The 27339-nt window shown below is 36.6% G+C and overlaps 8 protein-coding genes across 10 annotated transcripts; 2 read left to right on the top strand and 6 right to left on the bottom strand.

Moving 5' to 3' along the window:
• The first annotated feature begins 268 nt into the window (after positions 1-268).
• Positions 269-1647, top strand: LOC103858504 (39S ribosomal protein L41-A, mitochondrial). Its single transcript, XM_009135876.3, has 4 exons — positions 269-515; positions 753-1082; positions 1197-1261; positions 1362-1647. Exons 2-4 carry the CDS (start codon positions 938-940, stop codon positions 1422-1424), a joined length of 273 nt encoding a protein of 90 aa, XP_009134124.1. The 5' UTR covers positions 269-515; positions 753-937; the 3' UTR covers positions 1425-1647.
• Positions 1648-2251: 604 nt separating this feature from the next.
• Positions 2252-4675, bottom strand: LOC103858503 (F-box/kelch-repeat protein At4g38940). Its single transcript, XM_009135875.3, has 2 exons — positions 4102-4675; positions 2252-3649 (listed from the first exon to the last, which is right to left on the bottom strand). Exon 2 carries the CDS (start codon positions 3630-3632, stop codon positions 2529-2531), a length of 1104 nt encoding a protein of 367 aa, XP_009134123.2. The 5' UTR covers positions 3633-3649; positions 4102-4675; the 3' UTR covers positions 2252-2528.
• A 791-nt stretch (positions 4676-5466) lies between these two features.
• On the bottom strand, positions 5467-7372 carry LOC103858502 (F-box/kelch-repeat protein At4g38940). The gene is made up of 2 exons (XM_009135874.3): positions 7224-7372; positions 5467-6780 (listed from the first exon to the last, which is right to left on the bottom strand). Exon 2 carries the CDS (start codon positions 6766-6768, stop codon positions 5680-5682), a length of 1089 nt encoding a protein of 362 aa, XP_009134122.2. The 5' UTR covers positions 6769-6780; positions 7224-7372; the 3' UTR covers positions 5467-5679.
• A 241-nt stretch (positions 7373-7613) lies between these two features.
• LOC103858501 (thylakoid lumenal 29 kDa protein, chloroplastic) lies at positions 7614-9684 on the top strand. Its single transcript, XM_009135872.3, has 10 exons — positions 7614-7876; positions 7961-8062; positions 8147-8234; positions 8322-8422; positions 8504-8544; positions 8625-8755; positions 8832-8938; positions 9007-9144; positions 9226-9360; positions 9445-9684. The coding sequence occupies exons 1-10, from the start codon at positions 7784-7786 to the stop codon at positions 9553-9555; spliced, it is 1047 nt and encodes a 348-aa protein (XP_009134120.1). The 5' UTR covers positions 7614-7783; the 3' UTR covers positions 9556-9684.
• Positions 9685-10485: 801 nt separating this feature from the next.
• On the bottom strand, positions 10486-12861 carry LOC103858500 (F-box protein FBW2). Of its 2 annotated transcripts, XM_009135870.3 has the most exons (4): positions 12432-12591; positions 12297-12366; positions 11552-11865; positions 10486-11433 (listed from the first exon to the last, which is right to left on the bottom strand). In XM_009135870.3, exons 3-4 carry the CDS (start codon positions 11863-11865, stop codon positions 10791-10793), a joined length of 957 nt encoding a protein of 318 aa, XP_009134118.1. In that variant the 5' UTR covers positions 12297-12366; positions 12432-12591; the 3' UTR covers positions 10486-10790. The 2 variants fall into 2 exon arrangements, with proteins under 2 accessions (XP_009134118.1, XP_009134119.1); XM_009135871.3 differs by lacking the exons at positions 12297-12366; positions 12432-12591 and adding an exon at positions 12615-12861.
• A 1871-nt stretch (positions 12862-14732) lies between these two features.
• On the bottom strand, positions 14733-16798 carry LOC103858499 (serine/threonine-protein phosphatase 2A activator). Of its 2 annotated transcripts, none has more exons than XM_009135868.3 (2): positions 15515-16798; positions 14733-15190 (listed from the first exon to the last, which is right to left on the bottom strand). In XM_009135868.3, coding segments are annotated over exons 1-2 (1155 nt in total). In that variant the 5' UTR covers positions 16669-16798; the 3' UTR covers positions 14733-15189. The 2 variants fall into 2 exon arrangements, with proteins under 2 accessions (XP_009134116.1, XP_009134115.1); XM_009135867.3 differs by having other exon boundaries at positions 14733-15000; positions 15515-16771.
• A 1817-nt stretch (positions 16799-18615) lies between these two features.
• Positions 18616-19848, bottom strand: LOC103858498 (protein EXORDIUM). Its single transcript, XM_009135866.3, has one exon. The coding sequence runs from the start codon at positions 19731-19733 to the stop codon at positions 18789-18791; it is 945 nt and encodes a 314-aa protein (XP_009134114.1). The 5' UTR covers positions 19734-19848; the 3' UTR covers positions 18616-18788.
• Positions 19849-25485: 5637 nt separating this feature from the next.
• LOC103858497 (arginase 1, mitochondrial) lies at positions 25486-27277 on the bottom strand. Its single transcript, XM_009135865.2, has 6 exons — positions 26943-27277; positions 26708-26867; positions 26507-26640; positions 26221-26430; positions 26035-26145; positions 25486-25936 (listed from the first exon to the last, which is right to left on the bottom strand). The coding sequence occupies exons 1-6, from the start codon at positions 27090-27092 to the stop codon at positions 25676-25678; spliced, it is 1026 nt and encodes a 341-aa protein (XP_009134113.1). The 5' UTR covers positions 27093-27277; the 3' UTR covers positions 25486-25675.
• Positions 27278-27339: the final 62 nt, after the last annotated feature.

The following is a 27339-nucleotide window of genomic DNA, read 5'->3' as shown; positions in this document are numbered from 1 at the left end:
TAAATACATTTTATGAAATTAATTTTATTTTAAAATGACATAAAATTTGAAATGATATATTTTGCCATTTGCTTCCAATATATACTTATTTTTTAAAAATATTTATAAAATTTGCATTTTTTGAAAATTTTATAAAAACTATAAATATCCTAAACCTTTCAAATTATTTATAAGAATTTCATTATAATCAATTTTTCCAACCACGGTAGAAACCAATTTCGAGCTTTTAAAGCTCAACCATTGCATTTGTATCTCTTCTCTTCTCACTCTATATCAACAAAACTTCATTTCCTTTGATTTCCTCTCCAATTTCATCTAAAAACTCTCATAAATTTTATTTTCAAAAATACATTTTTATTTTGCTGATATTCAAAGTTTAGGCAATGAAAAATATGGAGACTGATAGTTAGACATTGGGGTGTAGCCTTGTCTCGATTGACGAAGAGAGAGCTGGTGTCGGTGGATCCACTATTTGCGATGGTGGTTCACAGTGGTGTGTTTCTTGCCGGTCCGACTTCTTCTCCTCGCCGGTTTGAGGGAGGGTAGCATGGGGAGGTTAAGACCTAAGCGACAGATGGAGGTTAGGGTTTCAGAGTCGATTCTCGTTCTGACACCAGCGTTGTGGCCGCATGACAACTCCAGGTTGGCTATTCTCGACAATAACAGGCGGTGGACCAAAATATGGTTTTAGACACACCTCTTTTCTGTTGGAGCAAGCTCTCTTCCGTCTACTTATAGAAATAGAGTTTGACAACAATAAGGTTGCTTAAGAAACAAAAGGACTTCCATATCAGTTAGTGGGCTGCTTATTTGAAGTTTGGGCCTCTTCCATAAATCTCGGTGCTCTCTCTCTCTCTCTCCACGCAGTTATTCTCATCTCCTCTCCTTCCACATCGTTTGGTCAACATTGATATCTGGATTCGAATTTTCGAGTGGGATGACGCTAGGGTTGTTATCAGCGATTGGAAGATCATTCCGGAGAAAGCGAGCGTCTTCTCTTGATATTCTCTCTCCCAAACGAGCTCCAAGAGACTTCTACAAGGGCAAAAACTGCAAACCTACTGGTTTCCACACCAAAAAAGGTTTTTCCACTTCTTCCCAGATTTAAATATTTGGGCAATTTCATCATCACATATGTATATAATATTAAAGTATTTTTGGATTAGTTTTCATACTCTTTGCTCTAAGTTTTGCAGGAGGATATGTCGTGCAGTCAGATAAATTGCCAAACTACGTAATCCCTGATCTCACAGGCTTTAAGGTTCCTTTTTCCACCCTATGTGTCTTTTAATCTTTGATTCTTCTAATATTGGATATCTCAGTAAGCTATTGTGCTGATTGAACATTTTGGTATTCTACAGCTGAAACCGTACGTGTCTCAGTGCCCTGTAGAGGTCAACAAAACAACTGAAGCTTCCAAGTGAAAACATTTTCAGAAGAAATATGTATTTGAGTCTTCATAAGCTTGTGCGTTTGTTGCTATTCTTATGATCCTTTATTTTCTTCAAGCAACTTATGACAACTTTTGGGTTTATGTTTGTTTACTCTCTCTACCATTCCAGAATTAGAAAATTATGATATGAACATAGAGAGATAACTCTCATCTTCTTGTTATTGGAATCAATGTGCCGAGATTTATTAGTGTCATCGTCACCACTTGTTTTGCTACAAACGCAGATTCATTTTAATCAAAGTTGTTACTACACACCTCGAGTTGTTACACTCGAAAAAAGATTTTTAACAAAGCACTCAAATTTGAATAGTATTATGAAGTTTAGGGTAATGGGAAGAAAATTGATCAAGGAATTAAGTGAAGCTTGAACAAAATAAATATTGAACAACTTGTAAGGAGAGTGTGTGCATCAAACCATGCTAAAAAAAAGCACATCATGCTAACAACATTGTCTCATACACCACCCATTCTCACTCACCCCGTCATCATACTTAGGAGCCATTTCACTATGTAACATGGACGTAACCATTTCTAGTTAAGACAAGAGTAGCTTAAATTTGCGGACTGTCATCTGCGATATTCGTGTGTTTTATGATTCTTAATCGTTTCTCTTTCAAATGGATTCAGTTAAGTTATGGCCACTACAATTACCATGGTAAGTCCTCACGAGAGCTAGCACTTGAAATTTACTTCATAAGTATCAAGGAAGGAGCTACTAACATTTAAAGCATAGTTTCTCACGAGGGTAACAGTTTGTTGTTTGCTTCAGAAGCACTTCCAAACTTGATGCAGCTTAACTACTGGAGATAGATGGCTTCTATTCTCTCAGCCTAAGACATTAAACTACAGATGAGGTTGTGAGGAAGCAAACCCCAAACAAGTCTTAAAGTAAACATAGCCTACTTCAAGTCTCAAGAAAGCGATCTAATAATAAAACATACCAAAAGTTTTAAACAACAACACACACTTACGGTTTTGTCTACGTTAACGATGTAAGCACACTTCCAACAACACGTTGGGAATTAGGATAATCTAAATACGAAGGGATCTAAATAGAGAAGTGATTATGCTGGCATCAAACCGTGACAGAGACACATTCCACCATGTCGAAAGGCCCCTCGCCAATGACAATGTGACACCACTGCACCTTACCCCAAATCTCTCCTCCTTGACGCCTTTCCAAACCAATCTCCGCACAGCAAATCATCTTCTCGCCGTACTGTTTCTTAGGAAAGAAGAGAGCCAGCTTCTCCGCACCGTAGTTCACCGTTATGGACAACCTTGAACGACCAGTCTCCACAGCCAAAAACTCCTCCAAACCACTAACAACACTCCAACAGCCCTGCTTCGGATCATACGCCCTCAAAACCTTCCCGGAACGATCGTGATAGTACAAGACGCCATCAACCACACAGGCACCCTCCCAGGCCTTAGAGTTCATCACCTCGTCCATCAACTCCCATTCCCTTTCCTCTGGTCCATAAACAAAAGAATTACCATTCATGCAACCTTTCAGGTAAATCTTATCCTCCAACACAACAGAATCAGACCAAAAGGGACCTACACCTACAGCCATGTCTTCATGTACCAACTTAGGCTCCAACGACTCCGTTTCTGTATCAAACACTGTCACTGCCTTCTGCCACACTTTCATCCACCCGGTCCCCTGGACGTAATGACAAAACGCATCACCAATCACATAAACCTTCTTCCCGATGACGTTAACCTCTTTATAAGACATCCGCTGAGGAAAGTTGGGGCCGCGCTGAACCGTGTGAGTGGTGCAGTCAAAGCTGAGCACTGAGAGGTCGTTGAACACGTACACCTTCGAACCAACCGAGACACAGCTTCCACGGGAAGACATGAAAGGAAGTGACCGGACGACGACCAAGCGGTTGTAGCCGTTGAGTTTACGGTGGAGGACGTAGAAACTGAACTCACCGGTGTTGCGGTTGCGGAGGACGGCGTAGAGACGGCGTTGGGTGATGCCTAGCTGAGATCGTCTCTTGTAGAGCTTAGACGAGGCGATGAGATTCCTGAAACTCTTGGAGACGAGGGAGAGTGTAGGGTAGTGGCTTCTGGGCACACGAGCTACGATATCGATGGTGACGTCGTCTGGAAGCGACGGAATCAGAGGAGACAGCAGCATCTCGGGAGATTGCTTCATGTTTTCAGACATGTGGTTGATATGGTGTCCTAAAGAAAAAGAAAAGACGAAAGCTTTGTTTGTTAGTCAACATAAAAAAATTCAATTTGGTTCCGAGACCAGACAGAAAAGTTTTACTAAGCAAAGTTTCAATTTTTACCAAAGTAGAGGTCAAATATATTACTCAAACCCCATCAAGAGATGTACGCAGGACTGTTTATCATACATATTTCAACACTAACGTAACGCTCCTAAAAAAAATAACCAAGCAGGACCATTACTCAACAGTAACAATCAAAGATTCAATTTTTATCAAAGTAGAGGTCAATATGTCACTCAACAAGTAAGTAGGACGAGCCTTAGATCATTTATCATGCAGATTTCGAAAGCAACCCCAAAACATTACACTAAATTTTCAACAAGCATAAAGTAACCAATCGAAGGAGATGGTAAAGAAGAATGGAGATACAGAGACAGAAGATGTGAGATTTTTCGGAAAAACCTGCAAGGAGCGAGAATTTCAGCAAGGAGATTTGGGTTTCGCACAAACTCGAGAGCAAAAGAGACGAAGACTAGTAGCTTGTAAGAGAGAAGATGCATGGAGCAGAAGAGAGTCTCTTCTTCAGGGGTTCATGTTAAAAAGCTCAAACGGCAACGTTCTACTTGTGGCCCATAATAGTCAATTCGAGATCCATAGCCCAACAGTATCTTAGTTGGCCCATTAAATATGTCAGTTTGTGGCTTTGATGTTTGTTTGTTCTCTCCAAAGCTTTTAGGAAATTGGTGGCTTGATGTATGTTTCTTCAGTGTAAATTTTCAGGGTTTCACAAAGGCGAAGCCACAACTTTTCTTGAATATTATTTGAAGGGGATCACCAACTTTTCTTGATGGATTGAGTATTTGCAAATAACAATCATTTAAAAGCATATATTATTTTGGTTTTGGTAAATAAGTCTTACAACTAACTAAACCAAACTCTTTTGTGGATTTCTATTTGGGAACTGAAGCATAATTTAATTTTTTTTTTTACATTGTTATATTACAGAAAGGACAATTTTTAAAAATACTTTGCAAAGATATTTATTTTGAAAGATGCATTGTATTTTATTTCTTTTGAAAAGTACACTTTCTTTTAAGTTAAGTGACTAAATTATTCACAATAAAATATTATTGTAAACATGCATATGATAAAAACACAAATTTAAAACAAATGAATATGTAAGAATAATAAATAAATTAAAATTAAAAACTATTTAGTCAATTACAAAATAGACTATAAAATATCATTGATTACATAATTTAAAGAGTTAGTAAAAGTTACATTAAAATATAAACATCATCTCTTTTGACTTGTTTCTATGTTCTGACCGGCTTTTTGATTTTTTTTTCATCATATAGTAAGAATTTACAGAGCTCTGGAAGCCTATCAGCTGTGAGTAAATTCGCTGGATCAGAAGCATCAAATTGAAAATTTTGATACCCTTCTCTAAGGGCCTGAGCCTTCATGCGAATGTCTTACTTCCGGTTGCCTGTTGGAGCCATTTCGCTGTGTGACAGTAGCTTAAATTTGAGGACTGTCTTCTGCGAAATTCTTGTTTCATGATACTTAGTGAATTCAGGCAAGTTATGGCCACAATTGGATTAGTGATACTAAAAGATAATTATTATCATGGTGAGTCCTCACTTGAGCTAGCACTTGACATTTATAAAGTAGCTACAAGAATTTTTGAATCAGAGTTTCTGACGAGGATAACAGTTTGTTGTTTGCTTCAGAAGCACTTCCTAACTTGCTGCTGCTGAACTAGTGGAAATACGTACGACTTTAATTCTCAGCCTAAGACATTAAACTACAGATGAGGTTGTGAGGAAGCAAACTTCAAACAAGTCTCAAGGAAACGATTATAGAACATAGCAAACTTCAAGTCTCGATCTAAGATTAAAACATAGCACAAGTTTTAAACGACTACATGAAACACGTTACTACGTTAACGATGTAAGCTAAGCACACTTCCAACTACACGTTGGGAATTAGGATAAATAAAATACGAAGGGATCTAAATAGAGATATTATTATCGTGCATCAAACCGTGACAGACGCACATTTGACCATGTCAAACGGCCCATCCTCAATGACAACATCACACGACTCCATCTTACCCCAAACCTCTCCACCTTGGCGCCTTTCCAAAGCAATCTCCGCGCAGCAAATGACCTCTTTGCCGTCATGTTTTTTAGGAAAGAAGAGAGCCAGCTTCTTCTCACCGCACTTGACAGTATTGGGCCACTTTGACTGGGCACACTCGGACGCCAAGAACTCATCCAAACCGTAGACAACACTCCAGCGGCTCTGCTTCGGATCATACGCCCTTAACGCCTTCTCTGAACAATCGTGATAGTAGAGGAGATCATCAACCACACACGCACTCTCCCAGGCCTTAGAGTTCAACACCTCGTCCATCAACTCCCATTTCTTTTCCTTTGGCTCGTAAACAAAAGAATTAGCATTCCTGTGACCTTTCATGCAAATCTTATCCTCCAACACCACCGCATCAGACCAAAGAGCACCAACCCACATGTCTTCTTTCATCATCACCGGCTCCCACACTTGCGTTTCTGCATCAAGCACCATCACTGTTTTGCTCCACGACATCCCATCCTCAAAAGTGAAACGGGAATCACCGATCAGGTAAACCTTCCCGTCGATGACATTAGCAACTTTACTAGGCATGGGAGTCGCCGAGAAGCGCTGAGGCATGTCAGGGATGGGCTGCGCCGTGTGGGAGGCACAGTCAATGCTGAGGGCGTCAACATCGTTGAACACGTACACCTTCGAACCCACCGAGACAAAGCTTCCACGGGAAGACACGGGAGGAAGCGATCGGACGATGACCAAGCGGTTTCTAGAGTTGAGTTTCCGGTGGAGGATGTAGAAACGGCAGTCACCCGAGTCGCGGTTGCGGAGAAGAGCGTAGACACGGTGTTGGGTGATGCCTAGCTGAGATCGTCTCTTGTAGAGCTTAGGCGAGGCAATGAGTTTCCTGAACTTCTTGGAGACGAGGGAGAGTGTCGGGTAGTGGCTTCTGGGCACACGAGCCACGATGTCAAGGGTGACGTCGTCTGGAAGTGACGGAATCAGAGGAGACACTGACAGCTCCAAGAATTGCTCCATGTTAAAGATGACCTAAATAAAGGGAAAAGACGAGTAAGTAAATCGGTGATTACAAGTTCAGACAGAAGTATTGTGCAATATATTTAGACAGAAAAGTTTCAATTTTTTTTTCAAAGTGGAGGCCAATATATCACTCAAAACCCATCAAGAAGTGTACGCAGAAGGACCTTTTATAATGCAGATTTCAACAGTAATCACCAATAACAAATTAACTAGGCAGGACCATGACTCAACAGTAACACTCAAAAGTTTCAATTTTTTTTCAAAGTAGAGGTCAATATGTCACTCAACAAGTAAGTAGGACGAGCTTCCGACCATTTTTCATGCAGATTTCCACAGTAAACCACCAAAAACATTACAATCAAGTTTCAGCAAGCATAAAGAAACAATCGAATGAGATAGTAAAGAAGAATTGAGACACAGAGAAAGAAGAGTTGAAATTTTTCCGAAATAACCTGCGAGAAGCGAGAATTTCAGCGAGGAGACTAGGGTTTCGCGCAGACTCACTCGAGAGTACAAGAGACGAACACTTGTAGCTGTAACTTTAAGGGAGAGAGAAGATGCATGAGGAGAGAAGAATCTCTTCAGGGGTTTATGTCAAAAATCTAAACGGCGACGTTTCATGGCCCATATTAATCATTTCGAAGTACGTAGCCCAATAGTATCTTAGTTGGCCCATTAAATAGATCAATTGGTGGCTTTTGCAAATATTAACTAAACCAAGCAATCTCTTTTGTGGATTTCGATTTGGGAAGTGAAGTTTATTTTTTTAATTGCATTCTATAATTACAAAAAAATAAACAAAAGAAAACATTTTGATAAAAAAGCGTTACATTATTATTTTATAACCATAACGAAAATGCCTCCTTTCACGATACCAAATCAATAGGAGTGATATGATTGGCTGGTTTGGATAACACAAAATCCACAACTGTATCCTTCACAAAACCCAGAAGCAAGCTCCATTTTCTTCACACACACTCTCTCTCTCTCTCTCTTTCATCAGAAACCAGAAATGGGAGGAGTTTCTTTCCTCTCCACTCTTCCCTCCTTCACCAACATCAACAATCGTCAACAACATCTCACACTCTCTTCTTCTCATCGCTCTGTAAGTTTCAACCCTTCCCCATTTACTTTTCTACCACATTTCTCATCATGTCCCTTTCGAAATAACTGTGATGATGACCATCAGGTTCTCATTCGATGTTGCAAGATCGATCCTCAAGTTCCCGACAACACTTTTTCTTTTCACCGGCGAGATGTTCTCAAACTCGCTGGGACTGCTGTCGGAATGGTATCTTACTTGCTAGGACATTACAAGAAATTGTTGATATAATGTGATTGATGAGTTCTTGGCAGTGATGATCTCTCTTGTTAGGAATTAATAGGTAACGGTTTCATTAACCATGTGGACGATGCAAAAGCTGCTGATCTGAATCAGCGTAGACAGCGATCAGAGTTTCAATGTAAGTTCTGAAACAGATGTTCATTTATAAATGAAGTAACAAGAGGTTGTTAGAAACAAATGGTTACTTTTTTTTTTAATTATGCAGCAAAGATCAAGCTTACACTTTCAAAAGCGGTTAAGGCTAAACCGGAGCTTGTACCTTCCTTACTTACTCTAGCACTCAATGATGCTATGACTTATGATAAGGTCAGGCTTCATAATATTATTATCCATGAATCACTCTAGTGTGATTGCACAACTCTTGAAAAATAGTATTAATTTGTGTAGGCTACAAAATCTGGTGGAGCCAATGGATCCATACGGTTCAGGTACTTGTTTCTCTTGAAATAAAGTTCTATGCAAATGCAATGAGAAAACTTATAGGCTTGATTTTTATCTTTATGTGTAGCTCTGAGATAAGCAGAGCAGAGAACGCTGGGCTATCTGATGGGTTGGCTCTCATAGAGGAAGCCAAGAAGGAGATTGACTCGTTCTCAAAGGGTGGACCTATTTCATATGCAGATCTCATTCAACTGGCAGGTGATACTAAAGGTTGTTCATGAACAGAGGCATTGTTCTTGTGAAACTGAAGTCTTTCATGGGTTTGGTTCTGTAGGGCAAGCAGCGGTGAAGGCTACATTTTTAGCATCAGCAATCAGAAAATGTGGTGGAAATGAAGAGAAAGGGAACTTACTCTACACAGCATATGGTTCAAGTGGTCAGGTAACACAATGCTATCCAGTCATGACACATTGTTCAAAAATGGAAGCTGACTTTTGTGAATTGTATAGTGGAGTTTGTTTGATAGACAATTCGGAAGGAGTGATGCAACAGAAGCAGATCCAGAAGGGAGGATCCCATTATGGGGAAAAGCAACTGTGCAAGAGATGAAAGATAAGTTCATTGCCATCGGATTGGGTCCTCGTCAGGTACATGTCACCTTCCGGTTAAGAAAAAACGGTTATTGGATCAACTAGAGTGAATGAGTCTATTTTTTTGTGGATTTGTAGTTAGCTGTAATGTCTGCATTCTTGGGTCCTGATCAAGCCGCAACAGAGGAGCTCTTAGCTAGCGACCCACAGGTTGCACCATGGGTTCAGAAGTACCAACGAAGCCGTGAGACTGTATCTCAGACAGATTACGAGGTTTGTTTTTTACTCAGATTTGTTTGAACATATATTCTTTAAACTCGATCTCATGTTAGCTGTTTTTGAAACATGTGTTTGCAGGTTGATCTGATAACTGCATTGACAAAGCTAAGTGGTCTAGGACAGCAAATCAACTATGAGGCATACACATATCCTGTCGAGCGGATCAACCTAAGCAAACTCAAGCTATGAGCATAAGCGTGACAACAAGTTTAAGTCATTGTATAACTTGAGCAAACTTGAACTCATTAATACATTCAAGATTTTTCTTGACATTCCAATGGATAAATTAAGGAAAATAAAAGAAAAATCAGAAACCAACATTGAAAGAAACATTCTCCAAGGAAAAACATATTAATGGAGAAAGTTTAGATACTGAAACAACAATGAAGTCGCCAGAAGAATAATTAGGATTGTTGTTGTTCTTCAGCAGGCTTTGTTGCTGCTGCTGCTGCTCATTTCTTGATGATAATGTCGTTCTGACTCATGACCCAGCATTTGGCAATCATAAAGATTCAGAAGGCATCACAATGCAAAAACTAAACCATTTTTTTATTTTCAGAATTTAGTCTTTAAGAATGGGTGGTTAATAATAAGGTTCATGGTTAAAACAACAAACAAGAATTACAAATTTGGAATCAGAAACCTAACCAATTTGCTTAGTCTATCGGTATTAGTCCAAATAGGCTTTCAGATATCAAACAAGAGAAGAAAAGTTTTAATGCATCATAGAGTGGGATTGTCAAGAAGAACCTGCATGATCAAAGTACTATCTTTGTAAAGAGTAACCAATTCAGCAATAGCCTAATCAAATGCCTAGTGAATCAAACTCATCAAATAAGTAAAATTGACTAAAGATATTAGAGTTTCTCTTGGAGAAAGTTGGTAAAGGTAATTGTTAGATAATCATTGATCAATAATGAACTTTCATCTCGATTCCAAATTTCCAATTAAGTAAGAGCAATAAATAATAAAGTAGTCCGAGACACCATGCATTTCTATTAAATGGGGGAAAGACAGGAAACTACCCAAGTTGCCAGGTCAGTAAAAAAAGCTTTTAATGTGAAAGGACCCCAGCTCTGTGCACACACAAAAAAAAAGGACCCCAGCTCGTTTGAAATCTTCATCAATAGCTTGTCTTTTTACTTATTCACTTTTTGTTTCTTATACATCAACTTGACATCTTCAATTCCATACATATACACAGACACAGTACATATATCAAATATCTCTATACTATAAAATATAATTAATACGAATCTAAACATCAACTAAAGTAAAAAGAGAAACATAAAAAGGCATGAACACCGGCCCGGTTTAGATTAGAAAAACGCAAAGAATCCAAACAAGTATCAAGCACCCATACATAGAGAGCAAAAGCACATAAAGAGGCTAATACCATTCCTAGACCATAGCAAGACCTGGTTTCAAGGAGATGGCGGCCAAAGATGCGGTTCCATGTCTATATTCACACTATCCGCATAGAAATGATCGTCCCAACCATGCTCAAAATCTTCTTCATAAAACTCTCCCATCTCACCATCCTCAAGAAACTCCCAAGCCAAGTAATCAGACCCATCTGAGAAATAATCCGAGCAGCAATCCTCCCAGTCGTTTATCATATCGTAGAATCCGATCACGCGTGGACCCAACACTTTCATATCCGGAAACTTCTCCTTGAAGAACTTGTTATCTAGTTGCACGTCCCAACAGCCTCTAAGTTCCAAGAACTCGAGAGAAACGCAAGACGATAAGATTTTGAGCACTCCTTCTGTGCTGACTCGGTGGTACGCGATCTCTAACCGCTTCAGCTTCGGCATCGTGCTGGCGATCGCATCAGCTTCATCGTCGTGTGAGTCGACGCTCGCTACGTCCAAGGGATGCATGTTTCTGGAGAACTCTATCAGGGATTTGCAGTGTCTGCCTATGGCTTGTATCGCCTCCGGGCCGAGTTTGCAGCAGTAGCTCAAGTCCAAGAACGTGAGAGATGAAAGCTTTTCGGCTACGTTGACAACACCTGAATTGCTCAGACCACTTCTCGGCACCTTCAAGGTCTTAAGCGAACCAGCACTTACCAAGAAACACAAAAAGGTGTTTAAGTCAGAAACAATGATAGATACAAAACAATGAGCTTAGCCTATAAACACTTAAATCTCAACTATATAGAGAGAGTATGCTTATAACTCACTGTTGAGCAATGAAGGAGAAGATGGAGTCATTTTGAAGGCCAGTGACAGAGAGTTTGCGCAAAGAGCCAGAGCTCCTGAGGATCAACATCTGAAGCATTCGATCGAGATGATCGGACTGGTGGCAACGGTTACTCCATAGCTCAATGTCTATCTCTTGCCAGCAATAAGGTCCGGTTACAGCTCTGTTCCATGCTTTGCAAACCCTAGGCACCACTGTTAGGATCTCTTGAAGTGGTAAGTGGCTAAAGATTAACCCAAGAGCGTCTGGGAGTAACTCATCCCATTGTCGAAACTCACCATCTTCTTCTTCCATCTACAAATAGAAACATGATCACACAAGTCTTCAAATAAAAAAAAGGCTGTAAACTTTTTTTTGACAAAAATATAAATCAAGATCCAAGCAGAGATGAGAATTAAACAAGAAAAAAACTCAAAGATCCAACAAACCAAGTTATGGAACTAAACAAATCAAGAAAACGACAACACAAGCATACTACAGTCACTGCTACCATTTTTTCCTCAGTAAACTTCCACTGCAGAAAGATCAGAGAACAGAGATGTGAAAAGGTGGTGGAAGAGCTAAAGAAACCAGTGAATCTGAAGCAGATAAGTTACTAGAAATAGAAAGACAGCTACTAAAAAGGCAGATACTTTCTCTCACCCAGAAACTATCAACAAGTAATACTGACGCTTAGAAAAAACAGCAACACTTCAAGAAAATGAAAAAAAAAAGACTTAATTCACCAGAAATCTCTATAGCTTCACAAGTTTCTTCTCCAGGTTTGGATTATAGAGAAGAAATTTCACCGCTTATCCGCCACACAGAAGCTTGGGTAAGGAAAGAGAAAGAGAGAGAGGAGAGAGAGAGATCTGACCCACCTCTAAGAGAGAATCAACAATTTACAACCAAACAACAAGAACAAAGCAACAACAGTTAAAAGCCCAGCGAGTTAATTCTATGACAACAAAAGGGTCCCTCAAGAAAATATCAATTACTTTTTTATAAATACAGTAGAAATTGTACATTAAAATGACAGTTTCTTCTCTCTTTTTTTCACTTACTTTTAATTCCTCAATAATCAAGGAAAAGAGAAACCCTTTTTACACGAATCCGTAATCTCTGATCAGAGAATCAACGAAACTTTTATCTAGTTCTCTGATCCAACCAACAACAAAAAAGAAAAAAAAATCTTTTTAAATCTCTCGGGAAAACGCAAGAGAGATATTAATTTAGTTTTATAAAGAGAAGTCTTAATTTTTTTTTGATATCGATGGATGGTTGGATACAGGTGCCGTGGAAATTGGGTAACAGTGTGTGTAAGTGTTCACATAATAATTGTAGAGAATAGAGAGTAACTTGTGAGTGAAAAAACCGACACCGACCGGTTAAAGTACCGGAAGATAGCATTTCACGTGTCTATAGATGCGGTTGTGGGGTCTCTGCTGACGTTCACATGTTGACTATTTCTACGATTTTAGCATGTAGAGCTGAGAAAGAGTCTTTACTAAATAATGGACCAAGAGCAAAGGCGTGATCAATACGAGAATCATAAACATATGGTCGTTTCCGACACACATTTATGACAAATCGAAATGGTTTTTTAAGTTATCAACCCAATGGTTATGCTCCCTTGAAAAATCCGTTGGGAATTTATTATTTTAACTAATTCTAAATTATAAACTTATTTATGTTTATTGCTTTCTAGAATTATTTTTATGATCTATCAAAATGTAGATAATTGTATATTTGTATTTACATTAGTACTTTATCCAATAAGTCATTTCATCACTTATCAAAATTCCAATACAACTCCAACCACACTATTATACATTTAAACACTTATTTTAACAAAAAAAAAATCTTACAAATAAACACTTTGGTCTAAGTTATGTACATTTGATAAGCTTTTTAAATAATGGTCTAACTTAAAATATAATACATGAAATGAAGTTGTAACTTAAAATATAGATAGTTGGAGTTTTCAGTTTCATAGAAAGGTGAAAATATATATTAATCAAATCAGTAGCTTATACCACCTTCACATGTCATATTTTTGATAATCTTAAAAGTGACAAAAAGACAAAATAATTCACTAGTGCCGTGTCCCAATTTTGATAGGGTGCAGCGGGAAACAACAATAGAATGCATTTGCTATGATGACAAAAATTAAGGATAAGAGAAATGATGAGTTAGATTTTCCTAATTTAGAGAATTTCAGCACAGCAATACTTGCAAAACAGCATGACATCCAACTGACACACCATAATATTTGTATCTGCGAGTTTTTAAGGGTCATATTTCATGAATTCAGATACTATAAGTCCATTCGGATCACTCTATGATCATGGGCGGACAAAGGCCGGTGTTACATATGCCACATGCTAAATACTAAAAATTTGCTGTTCGGGTTTCTATCTGTTTAGCAAGAGAATCCATGAGCTTATTTTGTTCCTTCGATTTCTTTTCAAAAGCTGAAACATTTTTTTTATCGTTCTCGAACTGCCACGGTGTTAGCGTTAGCGTTAGCATTAATCTCTGAGACGTTCGCTGCTGGAGTGTTTTCAGTGTTGTCATGTGTGACATCGTTGTCACGAGGTGGTTGATTGTTCTGATCGTCTGTAGCAATATATGACCAAGTATTTTGCAGCAACGAGTCAGATTGATCTGTATCTCTCTTCCCATCTTTCTAGCGTCAAATTATGAGAACCAAAATTTGTACTGTCGACTTATGTTAACGGAGAAAAGTCAAAAGATCCTTACTTAAAAAGATTTTTGTCGAACTTACGACAAATATTCAAATTGTGAGAAATAGAATGTGAATTTGGAAGTAAAGAGAAAGATCTTATTAAATCGTTTTTGCACAAAAACGTTGCAATGATCCAACATGTTTAACATGGAGTTATTTGTGAAATTAGATTTTTTAGTGAGAAGATATAGAGAGATAGGAATAGAAATGAGGAAAAAATGAGTGATTTTAGTTAGTTTGTGAATTTGTGTTTTTTCTTTTTATATTGGGTCTAATTTCCCTTAACATTATGCATAAAAGAAAATTGAGCACCTTAGTTTTTTTTTTATAGACTTGGCCACTTGGGTGTCGTTTATTTATCGCCTTTTTAACATTTGTGTATAAAAAGGCTTTTAAATTTCAGCAAAAAAACTGTCTTATGGATTCTGTATTTCACTAAAAGCCATTTGGTATATGGAAATCATAGTAAAAGGCAGATAGAATTTATAGAAATCATAAAAAAAGGGGCAAAAGACAATACGCAAGTAGCAAACCAAAATGATACAATACGAAGATAGCATCAGCAATTAAAAAAAGTCCCTAGTTTCTCAATGAGCTCGGAAAAGCAAGATGTCTCTCTATAATATTTTAAGCCACCGCAAGGACGAGAAGTAGATGTCCTTGCGTCAATGCACTGTGTGCTTAAAGTACCTCACTCCTCCCTGCCAACAAGATTTTTTTTGAGAAATTAAATCAATTACATTCCAGGAACCTGATGACATTTAACTAAAGATCTCAAGACTCATAACGTCTTAGTTTTATTTATGTTGACGTCTAATGAAAATGGGAAGCAAATTTGGGTAGAGACAATGATGATTCAAATACACTCACTTTAGTTTCCAGACAACGATTCTGCAAAAGTTTTTCATTTAATCATATCATCATACATGTGAAAGCGCATAACAAAAGAAAATCAACTCAACACATAATGTAACTCAACCTGCAAACTATAAGTTCTCTAGCTACCATGATTTGCATTTGCAACAATCAAGAAGCTACTGCTTCTCCCACCAAACCCATTGATTCATTCAGAATACCACTAAACTAGTAATCAGCCAAAAATTACATATGAAGTGTGGTTCTATACATCAATCAACCTCAGCAACATACAATCCAATTTCACAAACCAAAGGATTTCAAGGCGAAAACCGAGAAAAGAGGAAAGAAGAATGATACCATTTGATGAGGCAGCCAAAGAGGAAATGCTGCATAATGGGAACCTTCTCGAGCACTTCAACTTTATACATCTTAAGCAAACCGCTATTCACTTTCTTCCAATTCGGCACGCCGCTAATATCATCAAGTAACGGAGAGTGCTCAGCGAACAAACCCTTCTTCACTTTCTTCACAAAGGCGATACAAGACAAGTACATGTACTCACTAGAGAAATTCTCCAAGATGTCACCGTTATGAATGGACTTGGGTTTCATATACTTGTGATCAACCAACTGAGAGCTCCCGAAAATAAAGGGCAAGAAATGGTAATCATCAAGGCCCCACACTCCATGGGACCCAGCAGGCTCCAAGCAGTAGACCATCTGCAGCTTCCTCATGAGTTCAAGATACTTAACGAAAACCCTAGCCACCACGCCGTGGTAATCCTCCTCCTTGATCACCCCCATCCTCGCTAAGCAATACAGCCACGCCGCGAAGTTCGTCTCGTGCCCCGTCCCGTAATCGATCCTGCTCGCGTTCCCGAAGCTGTCGGAGAAGTAAGGCACGATCTCGATCGTAGATCCTCTCAACTCCTCGGGAAGAAGCTCGAGGATGAGCGATTCGCCTCTCTGAGCGAGCCTCTCGTGCCACGAGCGGAACGAGATGTTTCCGTAACGCGAGGACATTTGAACGGGAGGGATCTCGTCGATCCATTGCAGCAAGGTCTCGAGGATTGAAACTATGGCGGCGACGGTGGGGGAGACGAGGCAAGGGTCGGAGATTTTGTGTCCGCGGATCGATTCGGAGAGAGAGACTACGAATCCTAAGAAGTTCTTGAAAGAGGGGGATTCCTGGAAGCGGCGGATATCGTCCGGGGAGTGGATTCTCTTGACGGGACGCTCGAATTGGTACGGCGGAGAGAGGACGGGGACTTGCTCGGCGTGAGGGACGGGGGAGAGGATGATCGCTTGGGAGTTGTGAGGGAGGTTGATGGCTGGAGCTCGGATTGGGCGGTAGTTTGGGGGCGGTGACATCTCGGGAAGTGAGGCTAGAGGTGAAGGTTCGGAGATCGTTGGACCGCCGCAGTTAGTGCAGCAACCGGAGGGAGGGTAGGCGGATGAAGGTGGGTCGGTGGATGATTTCTCAGGCGTGTGTTGGTCCTTCGGAGGTTCCATTTCGCACTTCACAGAGGCGCTTAACGATTACTCGGTGGGAGGCTAGTTTTTTTTTGTGGTTGGTGAAAATGTTAAAAAGGAGGCTCAAAATTGAGATGGCATACATAACTTACTGGTAGAAAAACCTATTGAATTTTTCGTTATTACGAAACTAAGTTTTAATGTTTTATAATTTGAAAAACTTATATTAGTTCTTAACATAATATTAATATTTCATAATTTAAGGTTTCACAATAGTTTAATTAAAACATTGATCTTGGGTTTTAACATGGAAAATTAGTAGCAATGACAATAAAAAGATTAGGATAATCTTAAGAAAAAATTAATATAACTATAGTTTATAAAGATCAAAGGATAATTTTTTTAAATAAATTTTTTAAATTTTTTGTTATAAAAATAATTTGCGGGGTTTGGCGATGGGATAAAGATTTTTTAAGAATAAAAAGTAAATCTTAGAAAATATAAAAAAAATAAGAAAATTCTAAAAATAGTTTCAACAAGAATTTTTTGGATTTTTAAATATTATTTTTTGAAAAAGTTAAAAAAAAAATCAAATTCAAAAACATATTATTCAAAATAATAATAAAAATTGTTTATTATATATTTAAATAATTATGTATTTTGAAAATAGAGAAATTTTCTAGGATTGTTTTTTTAGTTTGTTTTCATAGAACCATAAAAAAAAATGACAAAATTTTTTTTATTAAAGAGTAAATATAAATTTCTACCATAGACTCTGCATGTGTTGTTTTGGATAAAGTCTAAGTTTCATCTGTCTTAACACATGTTTGTATCTTTCTGTATCAAGATAATATTGGGCTTTTATATGGGTTTTAGTTTGTACTTCTACTCGTTTACCCATTTGGGTTTATAAGAAAAAGTTGACAAAAAAACCATGCTTATAAGTTTTAGGATATTTAATTTTAAAGTTAATTTAAATAAATAAATATCAAATATTATTAAGTAATTTGCAAGTATTTAAACAAGTACCTAAAATGTGATTTCCCTTTAATTAACTAAGTACTTATTGGATCAAGTACAAGTACAAATAAAAACTTCTAATACTTACACAAAACAAGTCAGGTAGCGGGTAGGGCAAATAAACCAAATGTCCGGTTTGAGTCCAAGCCTAGGTAGTGCACGATGCTGCCCTATCTTTACATTACAAGGATAATAAATATAAATAGGAAAATTGCACTCCATAGACTTTTATCCTAATTAACCAAATACTCTCCCTAAATTCCACAATGCAATACTTTTTTTCATAGACACAAACTAGCCACATCATAGATATTTTCATTTTTTTAGGGTTTTAAACCAATTCACCCTAATAAATAAGTGTGGGACAAAGATTTTGATAATAGAAATTGAAAATGTTGGCAGGAGACCAGAACCGCGTACGTTACCAAACCGTCCCTACCGATCACCGCCAACTAAGGCATCCAAATTCCAAAATGATCACATGACCATCACGCGATTACACTCGTCGAAGTTGGGAAACCACCGAAAAGACTTTCTCATTATTAATCAACCACTCTCCCTTTTTTGTTGAAGTTGTTGCAATTTCTTGGTTCTATCTTTGGTTTGGCTGCTTACAATTAAATTATGTGTTTATACTACAATTAAATTATGTGTTTATACTATCCATTGTTTTTTCATTTTTACTTCTTTAGTTACATTGTTTTTGTTTAGTTAGTTAAATGTTTTTTTGCTACAATTGTTTCGTTAAGTCCAGGCTAAAATAATTTAGATTGGAATACGTCTAAAACAACGTTAAACTGATTCAAAGCTCTACACAAATCATAGCACATCAAAAAATTAAAACCATTACAAGATACACATTTGGCACGATTTCATGTTTCAATATATAAACCTTCTAGGCTTGGACGTCACTTTTGTACTCATATTTCTGCCTAGCAAGTTTCGAACAAGGAATATAACTAACAAAATAGAAGTCTTTTCGATTTTGAATAATTTGCATATAAAAATATGAAAATCATACAACAATAAGAGAACTCAGAATAATATTAATGAATAAAATAAAAGAATTACACTAGAATAATAGTATCGTTTTCTACTACAAAACAAAAAGATGAAACATTAAACATATTTTTTCTTCCTCAAACCATAGTAGAGCAATCCGACGTTGTAGGATCATACAACGCAGGTAGCAAGAACTTCCTGCCGTTTGCACCATACGCATTAAAACTACCTCCCGTCGTAGCATCGACAAGTAAATTTCCAGCGTAACCAGGATAAGCTCCTTTCCCATAAACACCAGGACACGCGGACGCAGCTTCAAGCGGTGCGTTTTGTGGGCCCTGGTAATAACCATTACCAAAGGGGTTCGTTGCGGTTCCAGCTAAAAGACTCGCTAAGTTAATCACCATACCGTCGAGTCCCACATCGTTGTTCGGCGCCACGAGCGGCGGGCTCTGAGGACCGTACACCGGTGCGTGAAATGGCCACGCGCATTGACCCGGGCATTGCGTTTCGGAGTTTCCGACCCAAATATAAGCGAATTTGGATCCGCGTTTACCCGCATTACCACGAGCATGTCCGTGTGTCCCGCATCGACTCATACCAAATCCAGTTACCGCCACGTCAGCTGAAGTCAAAACAACGTTAACCGCATCGTACTGATCTCCTTTTGAGGCTAACTTGCGGATGTCTCTGTCTGTTAGAGATTTTCCGAGAGAGTAAGTCTCATCGAGGATTTGTGACTTGAGAGTGAGTGAGAGTGAAGGAGAAGGAGTTTTATCTCCTGCGGCGAGTTTGTAGTATTTCTCAGTGGTTTTCCACCACGTGGCGACAGATGGTTGGTTTGGAGATTTTGAAGAGGAATGTGAAAGCGAAGTGATGAAATCGGAGATGATTGCTCTTTGAGCTGGTTTGAATTTTCCGTACCAGATTAGGTTAATGGAGATTTTGCCGGAGAGAAGAGCTCCTTTGTGGTATTTCAATGATTGGAACTGGTTTGGTTCATCTTGTGCTAGTTTCCTAGCAGAGATTGAGATTTGGAAGAGAGACACAAATAAAAAGAGTTTGAAAACTAATGAAGACATTTTGAGTTTTTTTCTTGAGAATGGTTTAGAGAATAACGAGAGTGGGAAGCTTTGGTTTTGAAGTTCAGATTTTGTTTTGTGAGAAATGAGTAGTGTGATGGGGCTATTTATATGCCTCTCTCGGTGGATTTATTTTCTGTATTTTATAGTTGAATTAAACTAGTTTTTGAATAGAAATAAAAAGTAATGACATACGCTTTAAAATGAAAGAAAGAGAAGTTTCAGAGAAATTGGAAAGAAGGGAAAAAGAGAGTAATGGTCCATTATACTGTTGCCAGCTTTTTTTTTTCTTAAACACTACTGTTGCCAGCTAAGGAAGGATAGTCCCACACTTACTTTATTACATCCTTGGTTTACGTTTTTTTTTTTTTTGTGCAACCCATCCTTGGTTTACGTTAGAATTCAATTTTTTCAGATTGTGTTAATTTTGTCAGTGTCTTCGTTTATAAGCTTTATGCAAACATGTACACTACTTCAGTTTAGAGCTGTTGTAAGATTTCATTTTTGTAAATAAACGAAATTTCGTTTTTACTTTCAGGTTAAAGGTTTGCATACATGTTAAAGGTTTTTAGACAAAGTTTTTAATGTTAGGATTTAAAGTAAAGAGAAGACTAAACCTTATATCGTGTATTCTTTAAGTGTTCACGAAAAATTAAAACATATTTGATGTTAAGATTTTAAAGTCCCTTATAAATATATTTCAAAAGACATTAATAGTAAAACAAGTAATATGTGTCAAATATGACTTCATTTGAGTGTTACTTGATAAATAATCTATAAATTATGTTCTAATTTGGATAAGAGTACTCTAGGAATCGAATGAGACATAGGATTCTTTTGCAAAGACATCGGTTTCTGTTTTTTAATAAATAAATTAGAAATTCAATCAAGTTGTTTTTGTAAAGACATTGGTTTCTGTTTTTTTATTTAATAAATAAATTAGAAATTTAATCAAGTTGTACAATTAAAAACAACTGTTAGTGGAAAAATAAAGCACTATTTATATCTGTATTAGGACACTGTAAAATTGATAAAAGAATTTGTTATGTCAGAGGTGAGCAATACAATACCTATAATATATACATCCATAAGTTTACAGAATTTTAAAAGAGGCATCAAATTTGACCTTATCGATAAAGTGTGACGGAATATACAGCTTAGTTACAGACATCACTTAATTTAATGACTGCAATACCCTTGCCAGCAAGCAAGCAAGCAAGATGTACATGTTAAGACTTAAAGCGCGTGGCAGTTAAGAGAAAATGTGAAACGTCCAAGAGACGTTGGGGATTTTTAAAATTTTGGACAGCCTGGAAAAACTTTGCAAATAATTAAATTATTAATAAATCTCGAATTAATAAATATATACTAGTACTAATATAGGAAAGTAGGTAGGAAGAGCTACGGGAAACGGTGTACAGTTGGCGAGAGTCGAGAGAGAACCTAATCCCACAAGTAGAGAGAAGCCTTCAGACACAATGTCCGCGCGTGATAACATGCGCGTCCACGTCTTCGAGTTGTAAGTAATTGAAAGAAGGAGAGAGCTCGTGACTGGGAGATTGACTATGGTTGGCTCTTTTACACATAACCCATCTTCACCGTTTTAAGGTTTTATTTTTTTTTTTTCTACTCAACAACAACTTTCATTAACCAAATTGTGAAAACGAAATTACAACCACGAATTTTCAATCCAACGTACAAACGACGCGATCTAATATCACCTAGAATCACTGAATTGGATCTTAAACTAGCTGATCAAATCGTCGATGTAACTTTCACCACAACAAACTGATTCAATCTCATAATTCGAGATAGACCGACTCTTAAACCTTAAGATTAGACAATATAAACGAACATAGTAATAGCACAAGAAACCCATGCTAACCGCCTATCCTTTATAATTCAATTGTTGAGTCCTAATGATTTGCATTCAGTTTGTGTCCCAACAATATCAATACCACAGGTGAATCATGATCGAACCTCATACCTTCTGGCTATCATTATCCCACTTCTAAATCTGAAACCAAACAAGGAAGTCTGGACTGAAAGTGGACCATGTTGACTGCAACTGGAACACAACCAAATCGTAGCTAGCAGAGTCAGGCCACCGATGCAATCTCGAGGCTGGCACCGGCTGGGAAATCGATCTCCTCCGCGCTTCACTCGCAAGAGCCTTTTCTCCGGTTGACTACTTTGTTGTCAAAGCACCTTACAACACATCGTCTCTCTGAGAACCAAAGAGTCAAGCCTCTATCCACCATCCGTTGAGCCTATCCTCCACCGACTCACCGCCAGAGAGGAGAGTAGATATGGTCTTGAGGAGTCGTCAGGTCGTATCACACGTCGTCGCCATGACGATAGAACCGTAGATCTCAAAACAGAGAAAACTGGATCTGGCGGGACCGTTGGTCCTAAAAGCCGACTTCCGCCTATGTTGTTCTTCTTTGGACTTTGTCGTTTCTCCATAAGAAGTCGAGACCATTTCAACGACAATACAAAGATTCAAATATATCAGCTTAGGTTGAACATAGAGAGAGAAAGGAGGAGAAAACAAGATTAAGAGAGGAAGAAGGGTGCCTTCGACGCCAACAACGTGTCAACATCGAAACTAGGGTTTAGGCCATTGGTGTCTGCAAGATTCGAGAGAAAGAGAATTTGCTAAGAAAAAGTTTTTTTAGATTTGGGATATTTTTCTTTTTATGGTTAATATTTTAAGGCTTGTCATTTTAATTTGTGAAAAAACTAATTTTAATATAAACTAAGTGTAGGTAAAGATAAACCTTAATATTTATGTAATTAAAATATTAATTAGTTATAATATAAAGTATAAGAATAATTTGTTAAAAAAATAATTTGTTTTAAACATTAGGTTATTTTTTTTTATCTAGTTATTATTCAAATATTTTGAATTGCATCCATATCTCTAAATACAACTATAATATTTTTGTTTTCATTAATCATTTTATTTAGATCCAATCTGGTTGCCCGAAATCTTCAACTTTTTATACGAGCATCTTCAAAATGAAACTCAGTTTTTTCCACCAAAATAAAATAAAAATAGATATGAAGTAAAAATGTTTTAACCCATTTTATTTTTCACTTTATAATGAAGTAATGAACAGAAAAAAATACTCTATAAATTGAATAAAGTCCATTATAAAATGAAGTATGAAGTTGGATTGAAACATACTCAACCAAACGGTTCAACTTTTTAGTTAAGGTTCGTCTTTTTACATCACATAAACATTTTTAGCTTCATTACATAATAACGGTTTGTATTTTCTTACGAATTCTTTTCTGTGTAACTTATACCTACGCAAAGATTGTGGTATTATTTACAAAAAAAAATTTAAAATATCATGTAAAATTATTTTTTTGCAAAAGGGATAATTTCTTAAAATGTCCTGAACAAGTATCTTTATGATATGGATAGGGCAAAACCAAAATTGAAATTGGAGCACGTGCCACACCCCCTCCTTCATATGCGTCCGCCTCTGCTTCAAAAACATATGCAATTCATTTTTCTAATTACTCTACTGAAGATGTTTTCTAAATGCAAAATATTACTTCAGAAATGAACAATATAAATTTATTTGTCTGCAGAGTTATAGTTACATTCACAAAAATCCGCTATAAAATAATCGATGATGGATGCAAAATTTTAGTGCATGAATTTGGCTAAATGTGTTCTAATATATAAAATAGTAGCTAATTCAGGTTTCATATTTTTTGTAATAAGAGAAAAGCGAATCAGAACCACTGAACTTTGCATAAGAAAAGACACGGATTCTCTTTGTCTGGTTTTAGTGAAACCTTGTTGTTATCTATGTTCCACCTTAATTAATAGATAAACCGAAAACTGATATTTAAATATGTTTCTTTAACAGCTATGTTTATTTTGACTCCAATTGCATGATAATTGTACATTTCCTCCGTTTCGATTTAATTATCATTGTACGGAAAAATTATCGTTTTAAAATAAGTGTCGTTTTAGAGTTTCAATATAAAATTTATTAATAAGATTCTTCACTTTATTTTTCTATTGGTTGAAATATGGTTAAGTGTATTTTTATTTTGGAAATATACAAAATCATATATTTTCTTAATCTGTGTGTACAAACTTAGAACGACAATTAACATGAAACAGAGAGAGTATATAATAATCAAATTTTGCTAATTGTTTTTAAAAATAATTTAATAAAAGAAAAAATATTAAGTTATTTTTAAAAAATTTAAAACTTAATACCCCTAAAATTTCCTTGTGATTTGTTTTTGAAGTTTTGTTGAAGTATTGGCCTAATATAAAAAAAATCAACCAGTTGGCAATGCATGGAATATTAAAGAATGGGTTGTATATTCTAAATGGAAATACCATGAAGGAGGAGCATACATATTTGTCACCAAAAAAATAAAAATTATGTTTTTTTTTAATTTGATAACAACGAAAATTAAATTTTTACTTAAAATAAAATATCAAATTACCAAATCAACATTTAAAGTATGAGATCATATCAATAAAATAAATTATGTGTATATGATTAATTGTATTATATAGTTTATATATAATTATACTATTATATTTTAATTTATCGATTTATTTGGGTTGATCGGTTTATATACCAAACCATATCTATATACCGCAGTTTCTTAAAATAAAATCCATTTGATATATTAAGTATTACCAAATCTAAACCACTTTCTCTATTTCGATTTGGTTTTGCTTTAATTGGTTAATTTTACCGGATTGATCACTCCTATGTCTATTTGTCCAAACAATTATTTACAGCAATTGATATTTCCATTTTATACTGTAACAATAAATTATCTGCATGATTCTATGATATTAAATAAAATATTTTATAAACATTTTACCTTGCGCAAAGCGCATAATAATTCTAAGAATCATCATATTGATGACACGTGTTGTAATGCTCCAAGATTAATATATAGGAGATTCAAAGTCAGTAAGATATTAATAAGTTTATATTAACGAAGGTCTATACACATTAAAAAACATATTGTTAAATACACATTTATAAAAATATACCTTATCAAAATTAATATGGAATAAAAGCAAGAAATATATTTTTATCATTTCTTTTATTTTGTTCTTACATATTTTTTTCTACTCATTCATATTCCTATTTTAATGATCACCAGTTAGAGCCTACGTATATGCAAAATTTTGGGTAATCGTTGTTGAAGATTCGTAGTACCTAAACTAATAGTAAGTTCTAAACATGTTTTTACATAAAACATTTTCTATTCTAAAAGTTAAGCATGAAAGCTAAAAAAAGCTTCGGAGTAGTTTTCTCAAATTTTAAAGACATTTTTGTATATATATTTGTTAAGAAACTGTTTTTACCATGGTGATGATAATTGATATTTAATAACAAAATATAGTACACACCAATATATTATAAATAATAATATTGAGTAAGACATATGAAAACAAATGTTATTGAACTATACAATATAAAATAGCAAATTTTAAACAATACTTTAATCTTATTGAATTTATAAAATATAAAATAAATTATAAAATAATGAAATTTAACTATTATTAAATAAATCTTAAAACAATATATAAGTAACTATTTTAAAAATCATTATTTAATATTTTTGAGTAGACCTACCCAATTATTATATTTAATTATTTCATTGGGTATAGAAAGGAAAGAATATACTGGCGGACGGATGCGGGCTAAGATTATGTTAGAAGTAACGAATCTGCGAATTTGATGCATGACCATATTGTAAGCAATCTTATTCATATCTATGACTGTTCTTCTTTCTACATGGCCAGTCTATTATTGCATCTTTTTCAAGAACGCATGCAAAATCAATATTACAAACTTCGAGATTCACTTGGAGATGTCCATAATCTCGTAACGAAGCACCGAAACATAGCAAAACCAGAAACTACAGGATACCATTCTGTCTCACTTTGAGATTTTTGCCGCTAGTTCCCTAACAAGCTTAGCGGCGACCATGGCCGTCATGCCGTCAACAGTATCACGCTGGGGGTTGAACTCGACAACATCAGCCCCGACCACATCTCCTTGAAGACTATGTAAGATGTTAAGAACATCTCGGAAGGAGAGACCTCCTGGTTCGATGTGTGACACTCCAGGTGCAAACGCCGGATCAAGACAGTCAACATCGATGGAGATGTACACACCCTTCACTCCTTCCCCTAGTTTCTGTACAAACCCCATTAAAAACCAAACCGAACGCTAATTTAAAACCACAGTTTAACTCAATCCTGTCTTAAAATTCAGGGGGAGAGACAGAGAGATACCAGATTTTCCAAAACTTCACGATCTCTCGAGAAAGTTCGCATCTCATACTGTTCTACTCCAAATCTCTTGCCCTGTTCTCGTCCTTCCTTGTTTATCGATCTGATCCCAACCTATACAATAAAGATAGAGTGGGTTCTCCTTAGTATTATCTTTCCTAGAGATTGTCATGTACACAGAACACCAACCTGTAAAAGGCGCCGAGCATAGCCACCTTCCATGATACGAGCAAAGGAAGACGCATGAGAGTACTTGTTGCCTTCGAAACAATCGTATATATCAGGATGTGCATCAAGGTGAAGAACGTCCACAGGTCCTCCAAGCTTCTCAGAAACCGCTCTAATAACTGGATAAGATATGGAATGGTCTCCACCTAAGACCAACGGACGCAATGGTTCCTGACACATCAAAACACAAATCTCAATTACTTTTGGACTTTGACAATCAAATCAGACTAGTGGTTAAATAGCTTACCTCTTCCATTACAAGCTTTACAGATTCGCTTATTACATTCATCAATCTATCATCATCAACTCCACAATCTCTGATCTCTTGTACGGGAACATCCCCGACATCAGTTAAAACACGTGGATCCTTTAGCTCCTTCCCTGAATATATTCCACAATTTATATTTATACCTAAAATCTTAAACAAATAAGTGAATTATTTTGATACCTTCTTCAGTGGAGGAGTTGGTGCTACCACACCAAATAGCTTCTCTAATTCGTGGAGGAGCAAAGGCAGGACCTTGAAGGAAAGAAGAGTTGTGACCGAGTGGGACACCGAGAAGAGATGTTGAAGCTTTAGCTCCTCCTAAGAGACGCACCAACTCTCCCTACACAATAAGTATATATATATGATTATGTTTTTGTCATACAAACAAAGACAAAATGAAAGACTGAATGTATACTTTGAGTTTTGCCCTTTCGCGAATGAGAGTTAACGAAGCATCGACGACACGATTCTGTCCTTTCTCGATCGAAGAAGCAGACACGGTCGTGAACGACGCCGTGCTGGATCGCTGTAAGTGGCGAATCCCTCTCTGCCCAATCTTCAACATATCTGGAATTTGTTTAGATCGGATTGTTGTAATAATATCTCGATAGGTGATGAAGTCGAAAAGAGGTTTGATGAAATCCTTCTTGTTCCTATCGCTAGAGATAAAGAGAGAAAGACGAGTTCGTGATGACTACGGAACCAATGAGCAGTCATTCTGGTTTTTATTTCTTCTCTTCTCTTTTGTAAAACTATATATATATATATATATATATATATATATATCATTTAGATAACCATATGATGTATAG

Source organism: Brassica rapa, chromosome A03 (genome assembly GCF_000309985.2).
Source record: "Brassica rapa cultivar Chiifu-401-42 chromosome A03, CAAS_Brap_v3.01, whole genome shotgun sequence".
Taxonomy (NCBI): Eukaryota; Viridiplantae; Streptophyta; class Magnoliopsida; order Brassicales; family Brassicaceae; genus Brassica; species Brassica rapa.
Note: the sequence above shows the minus strand (reverse complement) of the source record. Positions and strands in the feature narration are given on the sequence as shown.